The sequence below is a fragment of the Etheostoma spectabile genome, chromosome 24 (genome assembly GCF_008692095.1).
Source record: "Etheostoma spectabile isolate EspeVRDwgs_2016 chromosome 24, UIUC_Espe_1.0, whole genome shotgun sequence".
In the NCBI taxonomy this organism is placed as follows: domain Eukaryota; kingdom Metazoa; phylum Chordata; class Actinopteri; order Perciformes; family Percidae; genus Etheostoma; species Etheostoma spectabile.
The window spans coordinates 13,985,036-14,005,072 of NC_045756.1; the positions used below are offsets into that span (position 1 = coordinate 13,985,036).

General features: G+C 45.0%; 1 protein-coding gene across 2 annotated transcripts in view; it reads right to left on the reverse strand.

Annotated features, from left to right (window-relative positions):
- nrp2a (neuropilin 2a) overlaps positions 1-20,037 on the reverse strand; it is a 61,011-nt gene that overhangs the window by 37,085 nt on the left and 3,889 nt on the right. For both annotated transcript variants that reach the window (XM_032506369.1, XM_032506370.1), the window contains exons 2-3: positions 13,507-13,681; positions 4,185-4,366 (exon numbers count right to left, since the gene is read on the reverse strand). In XM_032506369.1, coding sequence (XP_032362260.1) covers positions 4,185-4,366; positions 13,507-13,681 — 357 coding nt within the window. The remainder of the gene's footprint in view (positions 1-4,184; positions 4,367-13,506; positions 13,682-20,037) is intronic.

Sequence of the window (20,037 nt, forward strand, 5' to 3'; positions counted from 1 at the left end):
TCCTCTCTTCTTCTCTCACCCTTTCCTTCGTTTCCTGTCTTCTCAGCAGCGACACGCGGTGTCTGTGTTCATTCACTCTTTTAACTCTCTGTCTCGTCTGGCGTCGCCTCGCTCGTCCTGTCCTCGGCACACAACTCTCGCTGAGGGCTCACCTCTGCGCACAGTGCCTGCCACACATCAAACCCGCCTCAGTCTACACTCCCTACCTGCCTGTCTCCGTCTGACATGCATCTCCACCTCAGAAACACGCAGATCTCTCGTGTAACCCTGCTGGAGCTCAGTTCTGGATTTCATTGAAGAAAAATCTCTCCTGAGGCATCTTAGGAAGGGTGTGCATGCATGCATGAATTTGTGGTGGAAAGGGTATGCTACACAAAGGGGTTGGGGTGGAAAAACCACAATAACAACATCTTGCAAACAAGAAGAAGACCCAAGAAAAGAAAAACAAGGGTCTTGGCGTGCCACGGCTCAACACTTTTATGGACCCAGAGAGACATCAGTCTGAAGCAGCTTTATATAGAAAGGAATGCTCCTTCTAAGTCACGTATCGCACTGATGCCTCTGTTGCGGAATGGAATGTCATTCTCAAATTTCTTTTTAAATATTGAGCATGAAGAAAATAACACCAGAAAGCCTCCCGCTGTTTTTGATCAAAGTGTTTGTGCAGCTCTTGATTTCCTTCTTCATGCCATTTGCACATCATGTCTTATTATTTCATTTTGCGACACGTTCTCTTCATCACTGATCAGTTTTAAACACTCTTTGAGCTCATCCAATTTATTTATTCATGAATTGAATTTACCATTGCTAGTTAATTACTTGAGGATAATTCCAGAGTTGGGAGGAATCACGTGTTTCAGGAATAAAACACCAAATGGCAATTAGCCATATAGTAACAGCCATCACTGACGCGAGGGTCGCCATCCAATAAATGCGATAGCATCAGAAATACACACAGGGCCAATGTTGTGACTGGCACTTGGTTGGGGGTCCTGCCTTCAGGCGGCGCTCTCGCCGCGACCCCACAGATGCCATGACGGCAGCGGTCACGGAGGGGGCCTAACGCCCTGAGGTGCTCCCTGTCTTAACTCGGGATTGGCTGCGACGTTGTCCGCCCACGCCGCGCTAGTGGTGGGCTTTGGCGAACTGGGAGAAATGGGGCTTCACTGGCAAGTCTTCCCCCTGTAGCCGTGGTAACAGCGACAGCAGACATGACTGTGTGTATGTGAAAGTGTTTGAGGGATGGGGGCGCGGGGGGGGGGGGGGGGGGGGGGGGGGTTGGGGGAGTGGTAGTCGGGGCAGAGAATAAAGGGTTAAGCACGCATGAGCATGAGCAAAGTAGGGCACAACAATAATGGGGAGGAGCGGAGTCATGCACTTCACTGTACAGCTGGATTAAGGTATGTATGTACTGTATGTGTATGTGAGTGTGTACGGGGGGGGGGGGGGTGGCTGGGTGAATGGATGTTGTTTTGGGGCAAACGCTCACCTGGGGAGGTGTACTGAAGGGGTGGAGGGGTATCAGGATGGATGTAGAGTCAAAGGTCGACTCCTGCTCCTTCTAGCTGGAAATAATTGGATTTCACTGCACTGTACCCCATTACACACACACACACACATGCACACACACACACACACACGCGAACACACACACACACACACATTTCTTAACCAATTAAAAAACCAAACTAGAGTTGTTACAGTCTCCGTCGCAGTCATGTAACAGGGTTAGATGAACAAAACAAAAACAAGCTGCAGTATCAGTCTGAACAAGCTAAGATATCCCTGAAACACACACATCACACGCACAAAAAACCAGACACGCACTGTCTGGCTTCTAGAAACTGCGTGGGGGGGTCAGCCTGGACTGTAAGCTGTACTGTCTGTTTGATATGGGAAGGAACCCACACACACAGATTTCTATCTCTGCTGGGACGCACCCTTTAAAAACACATACGCACCCATAAACAGACCCACTCATCCACAACCCACTGTACTCGCACTTTTACAGCTCACTTTAAACATAGCAAAATACAGTTGCGTCAAAACATACTTTAGTGAAAAAATATTACAGTCGTCCAAAGCGATACAGAAATTACAGGTACACAAAAATGCAACTCAACTCCATTAACGAGGGTAAACGTAATTTCCCTTTCACTCTGGTAAATAAACACATCTCAGCCTGAATCTCTGCGTTCCTGTCAGAAGTTGTAAACTGTGTTTAGTGGAAACCCATGGCCCAGGCCTGCCACGGGAAGACAAACAGCTATGATGAGAGAGCGTGCAGGCGCTGGAAACGCCGTAATTAACACATGGCCTCAATTACGCATCCTGAATACATTTTCACTCTCTGACTCACTCCTGCTTTGTCGCTCTATCTCCCTTCACCCCAATCATTTTCCCACTTTGTGTGTCTCTGTCTGTCACACACACACACACACACACACACACACACACACACGCACACGCACACGCACACGCACACACACACACACACACACACACACACACACACACACACACACACACCACAGAGATCTATCATTCCGCCTCCACATACATACAGACACACAACAAGCTGAGTGGAACCACCCACACATGCAGCAAACAGGCACCTACATGTGCTCACACAGTAACAATCTCTTATGCCCCATGATTTTATACAGGAATCTTGTTAAAGCCATGGCAACCGCATCCACCATCCTTCAATCCATCTGTGTATATGTGTGTGTGTGTGTGTGTATGAGACAGATGCAATCTAAACTATTGTTGGGGTTGGAGCTGGTGGCCTTGGTAACGGAGCTTAATGCCAAAACTGGGTCACATTCATTTGACACAAAACCAGAGATATTTTTCAAAGGTAGGAGGTGATAACTCAGTGCTCTCTCTGAGGGATAAGTGCTTATTTTTTTGTGCTCCATAAACCTCAACTTTTACTTTTCCTATAAATGCTTTTGATTTAAACACTCAGAATTTCTTGTGTTTTAATTAAGATACACTTTGAGACCTAAACACGAATGAAAAGAATGGCGGCCACTGTGGAACGCATGTGCAAAGACAATCAGCTGGTAACTCACATGAACATAAATCTTTTAGCTGCCTCAAGGCCACTGACCATTTCACCTCTCCACACACACACACACACACACACACACACACACACACACACACACACCACACACACACCACACACACACACACACACACACACACACACACACACACACACACACACACACACACACACACACCACACACACACACACACACACACACACCACACACACACACACACACACACACCACACACCCGCCAAAACAAATGCACTTCCTGCTAAAATCTCACCTGCAATATGCGCACTTCACCTCGTGCACTTCGACGACCTCGGGAAAATTCCATTTCGGCACACACTCATCCCCATCAATCTCCTCGCCCCCGCCTCTACCTATAAACCTTTAACCTTAAGTCCAACTCCAAGTTGCCTTAGAGCTCTCTCCATCATCCCACACCAAGCCCCCCCCCCCAACACATCTCCCCGGAGGAAGTGGATCCTGCTCCAATTAACCAAGCATTCCTAACATGCTTTCAAGTGACTTGAAAGTACTTTTTTTTTCTCTCTCTCTCATTTTAACTGTTGTTTATATGCACGGCTGCCTATGCTGATTTCTAAATTGTTGTAAGAGTGTTGGGGTGACTGATCACAGGTTTCGGGCCGTTAACATGGGGGGCAAAAACAAAATCATTAACTTAAGTATTAATGTACAGCGGAGCCTTATGTTTAGTTCAGAGTGTGGAAAAGTTGGAACTTCTGTTTCCCACAAGGCCTTTAAATACATTGAGATAAATGATAAGCAATGAGCAGTGGACCCATACAGTGGTAACAGACAGAGTGGCTGGAGCACTTTTAGTGAGATTTTGTCTATATATTAAAAATAAGCAATGTGAATTAAACAATCAGCTGCTATTATACTAAACCAAAGATCAGAACAGTCGAGAAATGCTCTGCTCTCCGCTCTATGCTAAATATCAAACATGCATTTATTCATATCTAGCTAGCTATCATATTTAGCTTTAAATCTTATTTTTATGCCAACTAACTATTATAAACCCAACTTTGATGAACTCATCACTCACACAAGTCTTATTTTAAACTTCCAATCATGTTTCAGGTCCAGTCCCTCACCTGTTTTGAAGATCTCGTAGCGCAGCGAGAAGCCCGCCCCCTGGTGGGCGTAGTCGGAGACAAATCGGATCTGCAGCGAGTGTCCAGAGGAGATGATCGGCGCTGGGGCGATGTTGCTGCAGTGTCGACCCAGAACGTCGGCATTTTCCGAAGTCCCATCGCGGATCTCGATGAAGTCATACCTGATGAAATAACAAACGGAAGAGATGATAACCTGTTGCTTTAAGAACAATCTTAACGTTGCGCATAATGCAGCAGGAAGGAAATCAGAGAGGCGATAAAAGGAGAGCGGCGGAGGGAAGATAAACATAGATAGATAGTTATGGGGTTATGCAACAAGCTAAGCTAATAAAAACCAGACAGGTGTGGACCTATTTACCACCAGAGTTCAGCCTCAGGACAGAATACACAGTGTCCGAGCAAAGCATTTAGGAACACAACATTAAGACAAAGGGAGATATATCTGCCACAGAATTGGCTCTGTCACAGCTTCTCCACCTGCCTTGTGCTTTTTCCCCTCAGCTGCATTCAATAAATGTAGCTCTTAAAACCTTTCGTTGCTCGCGACAACACAGTCAGATCCCTTTTACATCAGCTTGGGGCGAGCATGCCCCAAAATATTGAACCTTGGATCACAGGAAAGACGATCTGTGTTCCCAACACAACCGAGCTGGAGCAAGTGGCTGCAACGTGAGGGTAAAGATCCAGGCAAATACTGTAGACGGCTGGATGGATTCATTAATAAGATGCGTAAAAAATAGACAGAGGAGCTCATGAAAAAATAAAGAGGCGAGGGCTTGGAGAGAGGAAAGGTGAGGACGTTAGCACGTGGAGTGAGTCAGGAAATTAAGATAAACAAATGTAAAAGACACCTCGCTTTTTAGCTTCTACATGCTTGAGCTCTCAGCTCCCAACTGACCCTGAACAATAAAGGCAAATTCTTAACTGTCATGTCCTATTTGTGTGTATGTGTGTGTGTTTAATGAGTGTGTTTGAGAGAAACAAAGAATGAGCTAGAATAAGAGCCCACCTGGCTGATCCTGAATTAGCAAATATAATCCTGTGTTTCATTCTTCCAACATTATTAGAAGCATGCAGCAGTCACAGAACAGAATATCCATAACATGACATTGTTGCCAGGTCAAATATAGGTTTATATGTCCATATAAAGTACAGAATAAGATGGAAACGAGAGACTAAGTGGGAATAAACACCCCAGTGAAGCCCAGCATGAGGCATGAAGACTACAGTAGGTTGTTTGCCTGATGAATTATTTCATTTTAAATTTAAAGTACCCTTGCATCACTATCAGTATGTTTAGATCAACTGCCCTGCATGTCCTCTAGATGCTGTTTCTAGAGACATGTTCAATTACTCTACATTCTTCATGACATTTTTCAGTGACTGTTGTCCAATGAAAACGGTCATTTACTATAAAGCAGTCCTTCTATGCATTACCTCCAACAACTGATACCACAGCTTTGTTGATATGATTAAGAAAGGGCCGGCCCGTGCCTGTGAGTTGCCAGAAAACCACCAGGTCTGAAGGTAATAATTTGGGGATGTGACACTGGAAGGTGTGGAAAATTCCATAATTTCTGTTACTATCTCAGTCCGTAAGTACTGTTTTATGTAAGTTACACTGAATTTGACTTAAGTAATGATCTTCCTAAACTGGGAATCATACTTAAAGCAATCCTCATTTTTTACCTCTTTTGTAAGCATGTGTTTGGGTTGCTGCTAAATGTGTGTATATCTAAATATGCATGCTATTGTATTTCAACTGTGAAACACTTCCTTGTAATTCCGCTCTCCATAATATTAATCCCTGTTGCTCTCTCTCTCTACAGTGCTACCAAGTGTCTCTTCACCACCCATATTGTGATTCCCTGCGTAACTAACTGCATCGCCACAGGAGCCCTGCAGCTACACAGGGGACGCCCTCCCTTCACACACACACACACACACACACACACACACACAACACACCACACACACACACACACAGACACACACACAGACACACACACACACACACACACACACACACCACACACACACACACACACACACTCATCTCAATTAGATGATATGACGGAGCCGTCAAATAGACAACAGGGCCGCTGTTGTCTCGCTAATTACTGTGATGGGTTCTTTGATGCTGAAAAAGCCTCACAGACGTCTCTGGGTTTTTTTTGTCACTTTTTAAACATGGCATCTAATATTCTAAACACTACTTCCTCAAACTGAAAAGTATTCAGTAAAGCTGAGAGGTACCAATCAGCACCCGGCTGTGTTCCTTTATGGGATCTAAGCACTAAGGCGGCTTTTGTACTGCGCCTTTGAATAAAACGTGGATTAAGGAGCGTCAGTAAGCCTCTTTTTTTTCCTCCTTCCTGCAGCATTTTGATTCCTTTACAGAGCATTCAAGATAATACTGCTGATGGAGGAATAATCCCAGCCACATTAATCTGGGTCAGAGGGGCACATGTACAGGTGAGGATCAGAGTGGGTAAATGCTGCAATGAGCCTGTAATGTCACCACAACACTGTCGGCACCATGCAAGCAGCTGACGGATGTGTAGGAAGTGGTCAGTTTCATTAAACTAAATATGATCAGAACATGAGAACTATGAAGCCATTTTGGAAACTTCTGATTTGGAATCACAAAGATATTTAGGAAAATCCCAACTTTAGGGGCTTTTTAGTAGTAATGGGTGTGATGAGGGTGTCATCGGGGATGGAGGGTCTAATGTAAGGTGGTATCGAGTTCCAGCGGTTTTGACGACATGTTAGGATGTATCTACATCTGTTGCAGCAATGCTGGCTGCTCTGTGTCTCTCGAGGCCCTTAACTGTACGGAAATGCATCACTGGAGTGCTTTTTAAACAATTCACATTATATCTGTGCACTAGCACGAAAGAACATTTGTAAATTATTCAAAGACAGATGCCATTCCTCTCTAAAGCATTCCCTATATGTTGACTCTGCTGCGATGTTAGTAAGAAGACAAGTTTCAGTGCAGTTAAAGTGTGTGATGGTTTAAGCAAATCTGCACAAAAGTAGGCCTGAAGAGCACTTGCGTGAGTACAGAAACTGTTGTCCAATTCTCTTATACATGTCTTGGTTGTAATCCTGCACTACAGAGGCGATCGAGAAGGCTTTAGCTGCAAGCTCCCACGGTGAGTCTGTAAGAGCCACATCTATCCCTGAGTACGCCTGCTTAAGGCTGTTACTGACACATGCTTTGGGAAAACACACACTCAAACATGTGCCAACAAACACGCACATACACATGCAGACAGACAGACATGTACACACAAGCACACGCTGATATACACAAACACAGACGTGCGCGTACACACTCAGCGGCGTATCGCCAATGCCAAGGATAAAAATCCAGTGAAAGAGCTGAGAGCTTAATTAGGTTTTAATTGATTTTGGAGTGGGTCTCTATCCTTCTCTCTCTCTCTCTCTCTCTCTCTGTGTCTCCTGCTCTCTCCTGTCGTGGATTAGCGTCAGCGAGTGAGTGTTCCTCAGATGTGATTATTGACCTGTTCGCTCAGCCTCTCCCCAGGCTCTGATGAATACATGCATGAGGACCTGACGTGTGAGAGCCCACTGTCTGTCTGTCTCTCTCAAACACACACTTGAACGCATTCCACGACACACACATTAAATTATGCACATGCGCACACGCAGACCCCTGAAAGACACACACACACACACACACACACACACACACACACACACACACACACACACACACCAAAGCCCCCCTCATCCAGATTCCATTAAGTTGATGTTTTTTAGCCAAACCCCGCCCCATGTCTGACACCATCCATTCCCCATTCCCAGCTTTCTGTCTGTCTGTCTGGCAGTCTGTCTGTCTGGGTCTGCATGACCGGCCCTGTGTTGAGGGAGCCATTAATGTGCACCCGTAGAGAATAGCTGGAGCAGAGGGAGAGGGGTTAAGGAAAGTAAAAACCCTTAAGGGCCAGTAATTCTGCACCAGTCCAGACATGTCTTCTCTTCCTCTGCTCTCATATATCACTCCGCCACTCTGCCAAAACAACTAATTGCCTTTCACACCTTTGCTGTTTGTCAAGGACTAGGCAGATCCCTTGTAGGCATTGGCACCTCACCACTGAGAAACCTAACTGCAGTATGTATACACTGTGTCTATGTATATTTATAGGTCTCTCAACTAGCCTTTTGTGGCCTTCAGGGCTCCAGTACTCTCTTTGCTGTAAACATCTTACTCCAGGAGTCAGATATATATATTTTTTTATCTTTATCAGCAAATGAGTGCTCTTCTAACTACGTGTCTGCAAAAGAACTAGCGTGGGATCTTGTGTTTCATTTAGTTTCATCTACATAAATGCATTCATTGGGAGCGTCGAAATTACACAAAAGATTAACACAGAATTTGCTGTGGGCGCGTCATGGTCGTCTGATTCAGTTTGTTTATGCCTATAAAAGAGCAACAGCTGTTCCCGAACATCAGCAAACCAAACTTGGCTGTGTTGTTGAGACACTTGAGGCCTCCAAGTTGAAATGATTTTTTTTCTCTCCGCTCCACTGTGTGAGTTTTCCCCCCCCCGTTTTCTCAGAAACCCACCAGACCCTGATCCGGTAAACAGCGACGTCTGTCGCTATTTTCTTTTTCCTCTCGCTGAAGAACAGAAGCAGAAATTAAGTAAAGCGGAAGGTGTACAGTTCACACACACCCAGATAAAAAAGCATCTACACACACACACACCACACACACACACACACACACACACCACACACACACACACACACACACACACACACACACACACACACACACACACACACACACACACACACACACACACACACACACACACACACACACACACACTCCTCCCGCCCTCGATGGGGACTCTAATAAACCATAAGTGCCTCTAAAATATTAACTAGATGCTGCGAGCAAAATCCCTGCAGATCCACAGGGCCTGCCATCTTCAATCTAGCCCCAAAAACTAATAGCACTCCTCTTTCTCATCTCCTCATGCCTCACCTCCTTCTTCTGCTGTCCATCACAGATTCATACTTACACATGACTGAGGCCAAACCGCTGACCACAGGCAGTCTGGGCTCGGCCCCAGACCTTCTAGTGCAGCATCGATCTGAAACATCAGACTGTAACTGCTGTCTGAGCTGAAGCTGCGACCCTGCTGGATGCATTTTAATCGACCTCTATCAACATGTATTTGCGACGGAGATTTATCTCACTGCTTTACAATTCCTCCAGACACAATTTAGATCCTCCACTCCACTTTGTTTACATGTTTTTGGACTTTACACCAGGCTAGAAAGCTCTCTGTGGCAGGCAAGAGCAATCTAATAAAGACAGTATTTAAAGTGGTTGATAACATGTATTCATACCTCCTTCTTGTTATCTCATCATTATAGCACTGACAACTGTTATACGTATGACCGCTGGACGCTGACGACCATGATCGGACAAGATCATGGTCGTGTGCCAGATATTGACGAATCAGAACCTGAACAACTCCCTTTAGTCGTGACCTCTGGCTACTCATATGTCTCTACTTTCATCCTTAACCATCACTCTTCCCCTACTCTTCATCTCCTTCTCTTGCTGCCTCCGGCCATTGCTGATCATTTATCGATTTCCCATTACAAGCGGAATACAGACATTGATTCCACACTTCTCTGCGACCCCTCTGGGTATTAGTAAGAGGGTGATATCGCGCGCGCACGCACACACACACACACACACACACACACACACACACACACACACACACACGCAAACACAGGAGAGTTGTTGCTGTGGGTTGGTGTTTCTCACTGTGAACAGGCATGTCACAGGTCAAAGGGACTTATAGCTTTGTGTGTGAAGTTATAAACTTATATCATCAAATCTCCCCACCTCAGGCTCCAGTCGATAACAAATAACTAAATAAAAGAAAGAAAAGAAAAACCACAAAGATGGAAAAAATGGATCTTTTGGAATGACTGCAGTTTGTATGCACGTCCGTATGGGATTCTTTCTATGTTTAATTTGAGTGTGTAAAAATAACACACGTTGTCCTCAGGGTAGAATGAAAGAACAAAAAGGGAGTAAAAGAGATAGAATAAGAAAGGGAGGGGGGAAGATGAAATGAATGAGAAAGAGAGCCAAAGAAAAACAGAAAAAGGGAGGGAGAATTCTCTCTCTCTCTTTCTCACTCACTCTCTCTCTCCTCAGCTACTGGTATATCACTAGGTAGCATCCTGGGGCTCGGTGATGGCAGATTGCATTAGAGATATGGGCCTGATATTTCATCTAGCCTTTATTACATTTAGTTCGCATCAATCGGCTGGCAACCTGGAGGTAAGAGCTATTTGGCACGCGGCCGGACTCCCCCTGAAATGAAATCCTGAATTAAAGTGCCACCTCAGACACGGAACGCCTGCATAAGTCTGCGGATTTGATTGCTGCAGTAGACCCGCGGTTTGGCTACGCTACATCGTCCGAGTACTCACTGTTAGAACCCACTGAGGGAAAATCACCAGGGATATTAGAGATATATTGAGTTCTGACCTCTTGCTTGGGCTGACAAAGCAGTTTTCTTGGTTTTATAAGGGCCTAAGGGGGGATATGATGGCTCCCGAGCACTCTCACATCAAGGTTGCAAGCTTAAGTAAATGTGTTTTAAAGTGTACCCACCAAAAACATATGTCTATTAACAATCTCTACGACCATGTTACTGTGTATCTTTTTTCCTTTTGGTGTTCCCACGATCGACAGTCCAGACCACATGGCTCTGCATCTTTCAGGTAACACACACACCTCATGGTATTCGCTGCTGCCGTCTCTATAATCCAGCTGTCAGGCAGATTTTCAGCCTTGACCAAGATGGGGAGCCCTCCACCTCTGCAGCCCTCCGGCTCCCCTCGCCTTAACCTTGCGGAACACCATGAAAACATGCAAAAATCTACTCTCTGCTCGCTCACACTGCCGTGCCTAATCATGCAAGCAAAAAAAAAAAGAGAAGCTGTCCGTAACAGTGCTACAGGGCCTGGATCAATCCGGGTAAAAAGCATAGCACAGGAAGGAGAGAGCAGGAATATCGAGCCGTACTTTGGCTTTTTCCACTTATTTCTGCTGCTTTTTCTGCGCCCCAATGGGAAATGCATCCTCCATGAAACACAGAAGGGCAAACACATTAGTGTTGGAGGTTATGCATAAATAAATGTTGGCGTGATCCCCTTTTTCTCTAATGGCCCTTTAGAATGGGGGTTATCGCGAGGAGGCTAGATGGATGGACGGATGGAAGCGGAGCGGCTAGTCTTACAAACTAACTTACATGCTTGCAGAGTTACTCACATGTAGACGCCTTTTCCCACCCACGCTTGTTGACTCCTTCCCTCTCTCTCTCTCTCTCTCACACACTCACTCTCACTCACACACACACACACACATGATGAAGGGAGATTGAGTGGGAGTGTGTGTTAGAGGGCAGGCTAAGGTCTCAGCCCCTCCAGGCGAGTGAAAAAAAAAACCTCATCCCAGTAAAACCCTCTGTGGAGAACAGAAAAGAGGAGGCATTTCAGTTTTCTCTTCCTCCTCCCTCGGCCTTCTATTGCCCTGCGCGCCTTGGGCTGTGAGAAACTGCTTGACACACTGCTCATCAACAGCTGAGCCACTACAGCGGGGAAGTCCAGTGCGCTACTGTGTTGACACTGTGACGCTGGTGTAAAAGCGTTATTACTCAGAAACATATTGCGAGGGAGATAATTATGAAACATGTTCGCCTCTGACAAAAGCGACAGAAACCCGGAGACACAAAGCCGACACATCAAAAATAACATTTCCCAGATCGCTGCAACGTGACACAAATACCCTTTTTACCAAAGCTGCCATTGATGTCATAACGAAAGTTAAATTTATTTATTTTTTCTTGTGGCCGGACAAAGCTCTTTGCCAGTGAACAACGCAAAAAACACCCATCTAGTATGAATAAGTCTTTAATTTACAGAGAGAACGGAGAGCTGGAGACATAAACGGTCACATTTGCAGAAACTACTGCTGACTCGTGTCCGTGTTCACTTGAAACAGACAATGGAAAAGTCTCAAAGTGGGTGAATTGTGTAATAGTCTCCCTGACTCAGTTGTATAAAAATGGATTACACAGTAGAGACCATGACTACTTCTTCCTCCTTCCTCTGAGGTCAAAGACAATAGAAGACCATATGATTTGGCTTATTCATGTCTCTGAGAAAGGAAACTGCCCAACGCAGTCATATAACCAGACAAACAGCTGGGCTTCATTCTCTACTTTTTCTTCTTCTCCTTCCCTTTTTATTATCTCTCTCCACAAACATCATGATTCTTTTCTTTTATCCTGTCCGGTCTGTATTTGCATACTCTCTGCCCTTAAACTCAAACAGGACAGTCCTGATGAAGTCAGATTGTTAAACAAAGACACAAAAGTAATTCTCAAACTTTTCGATTATGTTGTAAATAGGACGTACTGTCCTTCAGCATTCAAAAAATGGTTGCGAGCAGAATAAAACAAAAAATATCTTTAGGCAAATATGTTGTCCTACGTCCTCAGTTTAACCAGTGGAAGAAACACATCGACTAATTCATGAGACATTTGAATCGTTCTTTCCATTCGGTCTGTGAATGACACGTGGAAACTAAAAGCCCTTTGAACTGTTGAGGTTACATGCAGCTGACGTGCCCTTGAGCAAGGAATTCCAGCAAGTAAATGCTCTGGAGAAGTTAAAAAAAAGAAGAAGAAAAAAAAGGCCAGTACTAAAAAGCCTGTGGTTGCACTGGGCAGCATCCAAGACATAATGTGTGTAATGGTGTGGATGCGAAAAGGGACGGCGCTGAAAAGAGCTCATGTACTCGTTGTTCTCTCCGTGAATAATTATTTCACAAAAAAGAAACCACAGTCCACTTAATGGTCTGCGCTTTGCAGAAAGCTTGTATCTACAATTAAAATTTCCTTTGCAATTGACCGATGAGGTCGAAATGTGGAAAATGTTTCAACAACTTGGGATCATGCCAAACCGCTGGCAGTGAATTATAATGGTATGTAAAAACCTGTGTGCTTCTACAGGAAATTACTTATTTGAGATGCAATTGCCTTTGCAGCATACTAATGAGACGTCAACACAAATCGTCATTCAGCCAGAATAATAATACACCATGAAGTCTTACTGGTCAAAGCAATTTTACTCTGAGAGATGAGTGATTTCAGACATCCCCCTAAGACGTGACTACATCTCCGCCCTCTCCACCATTCTCCCATTTGCACCCTGCTCGTCTTACTTGCAGTCCAGCCTCTCGATCTCAAAGTGAGGGTTAAAGTTGAGGACGATGCGCGAGGACTCCGGCGCCGTGATGATCCAGTGACAGTTCTGATGAGGCGGGTACTCCAGAGGATAACCAGGGGAGGTGATGTAACCCGCCTCGCTGGCATCCAACATGCCTCCGCACTCTGGCACTGTGAGAGAGACAGAAGGGCGGGGTACGGGAGAGAGAACAGTTATTGATTGTAAAACACAATACACAAACGATTCAGTAAATTGAGTACATTGTTCTTTTAAACCTTCAATTCATACATGCCATTTGCATGGCAGGCTGTGAACCATATAAAATCTCCAGTAAATGGCACACTCCCTATAACAGTGACTCAGAGGACGCTCCTTCATTTACCTTGTTTCTCTGTATGAAGATGTGATGAGCAACAAATGAACAGTAAAACAAAGAAAGCAATTTATGCCGTCAGTTAGGAGGAAATTGGAAAAACTTCTCCATTGTGGATTCTCAATGCGAGCGGGATCACATGGGTAAGCTATTAAAACAATAAAAGATCATCAATGCAGCATTTTGGTGAGCGCGCACACACAGACACACACACACACACAGACACACACACACACACACCACACACACACACAGACACACACACACACACACACACACACACACACACACACCACACACACCACACACACACACACACACACACACACACACACACACACACACAGAGCCTCTTCCACACCCAGCCTCTTATCTCTCTAGTTCCCCGTCGGGAGTATTCTCCAAGTGTAATTGTTGCTCCGGCAAGCCAATCTGCAAACATTAGGACACATTCCCTGATCCTATCACGCTCTCCCAGGAACAATAGGCTGCCAATGGCATCGCTCGGCAGGCTTTGACAGGAAGTGACACACAGACGGCCTGTCTAGCGGGGTTCTGGGGGTCACCCCGAATCTGTAATGAAAAGCCTCACACAGCAACAAAGGCCCCATTCTCTGCGAACACCCTGACAGCTCAGGCAGCTCCCGCGCTTTGTGTTATCTCCCATAAACACGCTAAACACATAAACTCATATGCACATACAAAAGAAACATGTATTTGGGTATTTTGCGCACACACACGCACACACACACACACACACGCACACGTTATTGTATTGTCTTGTGTTGCAATAGATTTGCAGGCATTATTATTCTTTACGGCAAAGGAGCAACGTGTTCTCCATGACAACAGCGGGGGGTGGTTTAGCTCTACTTCTGTATATGTGAGTGTGTGTGGTTACTGATGCACCAGGGGGAAATGTAATGTAATGAACTTTATGATATTGAACTCAAAGGGATACAAGTTTTCTTAATATTGTAGCCGGTATATGTCGGCAGAATGAGGAAAACAACACACAGCTGCAGGGAAACTGCTACATCAGGCAACAAACTAAAGCTCACGGTATACTGCCATTAACAATGCACTGCCAAATGTTGGGCTTAACCACTCAGCTGCTGAGATGCATCTATTCTTGACATAAATGGGTTGATATTCTTGCCTGTTTCTTTCAAATTTCTGTGAAAGCATCAATAAAGGGAGCGGAAAGAAAGGGAAAAAAACTGCACCAAAGGCTTGAAGTGTAATAGACCCTTCAAGTGTTGACATTTCCACCGCCTATTGTGCTTAAAAGGCACACTTAAGATTCTTTGACATTTGATAGAGCTGCGATGGCTTCCTTACTTTGTTGCTGGAAAGGAGCAATGCCCACGCTCACACACCAGGCGCAACACAGCTGCCGGTCATTTTGTGTGAGTGTGCGCGACTCCAGTCGCCCACATGCGTACACGCAGATACACATTGAAGCTTGTTACACAAATGTACGACACACAGATGCGCACACACGCACAAGTTGAGCTACATGTGCACATTTGAAAGCACGTACAGGGATGTGAGCATAAACAAACACCAACGCATTTATATACACACACACACACACACACACACACACGCCGCTGCTCCATGTTCAAACGGCCACCCACGCATGCACACATCCAAATATGTACAGAGGGCCTGTCAATCACGAGGGCCGACAGAGGTGGGAAGGATAGCTAGCAGAATTTTTTCAAAAAAGATAGCAGGGATGACAAAGAATGACAGAGACAGAAAGAAAGCCGTACAGACACAGACAGACACACACACACAGACAGACAGACAGACACACACACATCTCTATCTGCTGTGGCTGTGCAGACAGCCATTGTTGGGAAGCCTATGGAGGGGACGGCGTGCAGGAGGCTATCAGTGAGCAGAGCCTCGGCAGATTAAGCCGTTTGGGGAGAATCCTGCAGCCTCGACACTTTTTCCCTGAGCTTCCCATTCAGTGGCCTCCAAGAAGGATGAAGAGGAGGGGTGGCGGCGAGAGCGGAAAAGTAAAGGGAAGGGGGGCAAAGGATTACAGCAGGGAGGAGAGGATGAAAAGGAAAGGAAGTGGAGAGGAGGATTGAAAAGGAGGAGAGACGGTGAGGCGATGGATAAAAGATAGATTGGGGAAGAAGGAGGAAGATTGATCGTAACGGGGAGGAGGGTGAAGGCAGGGGGTGGGGTTGATGTACGATGGGCGGGTGCGAGGACCTCGGTGGGAATAGCAAGGAAGAGAGAGGACGAGTGACAGGCGGAGAGAAAGAGAGAGAGAGAGAGAGAGAGGGAGGGAGGCAACAAAAGTTGACGAGGAAGGAGAATTAGAGAGGTTGAGAAAGAGAGAGAGAAGGATGATGTGAGTGTGAGAAGAGATGGAGTGAAGGGACTGTGTGTGTGTGTGTGTGTGTGTATGTGTGTGTAAGTGTGTGTGTAGGTGTGTGTGTCGAGCAGAGACAAGCCTCATTAAGACATGCCTGCTATCCAGCGGCTCCCTGTAGACACTGACCCCACTGGGAAAACTCTGTCACTCAGCTTACACACACACACACACACACACACACACACACACACACACACACCACACACACACACACACACACACACACACACACACACACACACACACACACACACACACACACACACACCACACACACACACACGCTGTGTGTGTTTGAGCGAGTGTGTTTGGGCTGGTGGGTGTTTGCTGTAGCTCAGAAAAATTAAAAATACAATGATGGGGATGCAGCAGAAATATGTACAGTATGTCTGTACTAAATGAACCGTTATGAGCAGATTTAGAGATGTGTGTATTTTTTTCTTTATAGATTAAATGTCCATGGCAAATAGTACAAAATAAACATTTTTGACATTGGTGTGCGTTTCACTGTTAAGCGTAATGTTTTAGTGAGAACAGAAGTTGTGGTGTTGGATGAGTAACACAGGGCAAGCACTCAGGAGCTGCCAGCGAGCTTCATGAATTACACTGTCTCTTCTACTAAAGGAGCCAATCTATATCCACACACACACACACACACACAAACAAACACACACAAACACACAAGTGCCCCATATGTTTCTACCATGCAGGGACCAAACCCTGTATTACATGAAACCTATGTTACCGCTGTGTGTGTGTGTGTGTGTGTGTGTGTGTGTGTGTGTGTGTGTGTGTGTGTGTGTGTGTAAGCTGTATGTATGAGCAAGAGTGTATTTGCAAAAGTATGTTTTTCGTTATTATTCTAAGTATTGTGGAAATGAAACTTAAATGCAACTAGATTTTTTTCAGCATGGCAATGAAATGAATGTTAAGTCAAATCTGTGCATGAGTGAGTGTGTGTGTGTGTGTGTGTGTGTGTGTGTGTGTGTGTGCGCGCACATTTTCTAGTCACTCCAGATCAAGTCAAACCCAGAGACGTCTTTGTACCCGCTGTGACTGCGAGTGCCTTTATCTTCATTATCTGGGAAAATGTGCACATGTCTGCATGTCTCATGTTCTGTGCGTGCATACGTGCACACTCACGCTCTCATTTCTATTAGCCGCCTTATCGGGGAAGTATGGCGTCACGCTCTGGGATAAGCTGCGAGTGTGAGGAGAGGCACTGATAAATCCCTCCATCTTTTCCAGTGTCTCTCGCCCCTCCACCCCCACCTTAATTAAAAAGTGCTATCGCCCAGAGTGAGGGAATGAGAGGGGAGAGTGGGCTGCACTCATCCATTCAGTCAAGAGCAGGGGTTGTCTCTCTGACTGCTTTTAATCTCAGCCATTCCACACTAGACTGGACCCAAGGAGAGGGAGAGGATGAGGAGGAAGGGCAAAGAGAAGAGATTCACTTTTTATTGCACCTTTATGCTAAAGGTATGGAATGGCTGTGCTTTGGAGAATAGAGGCAGGGGTATGAGCAGTATTAGCAGCAGTGAGTGAGAATTTAAAATTCACATTACCAAAAAATCCTTATGGATGAAATATATCATCAAGATTCCACTTTCAAAACTTTCTAGAATACTTTTTAACTTTCCCAAACTTGGTGTTTGTGTTTGATTTCAAAACTGAAAACTGAATGATTTAAAAAAAATGAATGGTAATCCTATTTTGAAAGGTTATGCCCTTGGTTGGGAACTAAAACATACCATATATGCCATGTATATTTGCAACAATTGGCACAAAATGGTCAATTTAAAAAGACGTCCTTTCACAAAGACATAGCGTGTATTGATTCAACACATACCTCGGACATTATCTACCAGAATAAATGAAAAATGGACCAAAACACACACCGACAAACACCAATCAGCCCTGATATGCAACATACAGACAATAACTTGTGTTAAACAGTGTTAAATGTGTTTAAGGGGGATTTTTTTTCTTCTTTTAAGAACTAACAAAAGCAACATCAAAGGAAGATTATATCCCCAAATCCTCTTTTCCTCTCCGTTTCCTCTTCTTTCTCTATTTCGTCTCCTCCCTCCCTAACAGGATAAGTGCCCCATGCTAATCAGCTAAATGCACAGCGCTGGCCATCGTGATCAATGGTTCGATGGATCAATCGAGTGAACAGATGGTTGCTGGTGCATGTGTGTGTGTGTGTGTGTGTGTGTGGGGGGGGGGGGGTAGTCACTACCTGACTACAGTATCATGTCTCTGTTGTCTCCCACTCTTTTGTCTCTGTGCGGCAGCGTCAAACCTGCATGGCCAAAGCACTTTTCACAAAAGATGTCCCTGTCTAAAGGGAAACGGCTGAGCCTAGATCAGCAGGGACAGATGTGAAGAATTGAGCTTTGCTGCCAGAGTCTTGGTGATTTTTTTCCTTTAAAGATTATTTTTTGGGCTTTACCGCCATTAATTTAAGACAGGAACGTTAGGTGAGAAAGAGGAAGACATGCAGTAAATCATCACAGGGTGGTTCCAAACCCCTGACCTCTGCGTTGAGGTATAAACCTCTTAGTACATGTGCGCCTGCTCTACCACTGAACCAACCTAGCCACTGGGTCTGGCTGATTTGTTGCCACACTCTACCCCCCGCCTTACAGAATGTTACGTTTCAGTGGAACTGACTGCTTAAAAACCCTTCCTGTGAGAACTGCAGTTACTACAAAATTAATTTTTTTTTAATCCACACCCTTGTGTACCCTTTCCTCTTTAACCCTGCTCGTGAATTACAGTAAATTTAAAATGCTTTTCCTCTTGACAATGCTAACCCCCCCCCCCCTCCAGCTCCCATCTAAACCCATCCCTGAGCACCCGTTAAGACCCCCCTGTGTGGCTAATGCGGCAGAGTGAAAGACCCAGCTCTGTTTTATTTATGGAGGTCTTGTTTTTAATTTCACCCCAAGTGTGGCGAGCTGTTCCAGGGCTTTGCGTGAGCGAGGTACTCTCATACCTGACTGGTATTGAACGGGCCGCTCCGTTTGTCTTTGGCTATGAATGCTAATATATGACCTTGTTTTCACAGCTGATACCTCCGAGGCTGGGGCAGATTAAAACAGAGAAATGCAAAGAATTGAAGGGCTCGGTTGTAGAGGAGCGGAGAAGAGAGAAAAAAAACAAAAACAAATAGAGAACCGTAAGAAAAAGACCAACAAAGACGATAAAAATGAGAAAGTCCATTCAGTCGGGGGCTAACATTTGGAAAAGAAATGATTAAATGAGTAGAAATCCTACTCTGGAAGAAGGCGATACCATAGGTGGAGAGGATTCACAGCCGCCCACTCAATAAACATGCAAATGAGCTTGTTAATGGCCTGAATATTAATGCTTGTGGTGAGGAGTAATTGATCTACATGTCACTGAGTCAAACAACTGCGACTACAGTACAGTAGAGTCGAAGTCTCCCTGCTTCGGATTTAAAGATTGCTGCAAATAGGTCTTTTTAAAATATGAAAAGGGACCTTTTCTAATCCACGCGAGGATGCCACCAGCGGAGAACAGCAGGCCACAACTGGAAATGTCCAAGCAAGAAACATCAGACCATGCATTAGTTTTACACTTACAGAGGATTCTGGCAGAGACGCCTCGGGCGTGCATCATTTTGTTCCACACAATTATATTTTTTAGGGAAATCTTTTTTTGCTACTGGAAATGTACTAAGTCGCTAAAACCAGATGGAGTCGATCCTCAAAAGCAGGAACCTTTAA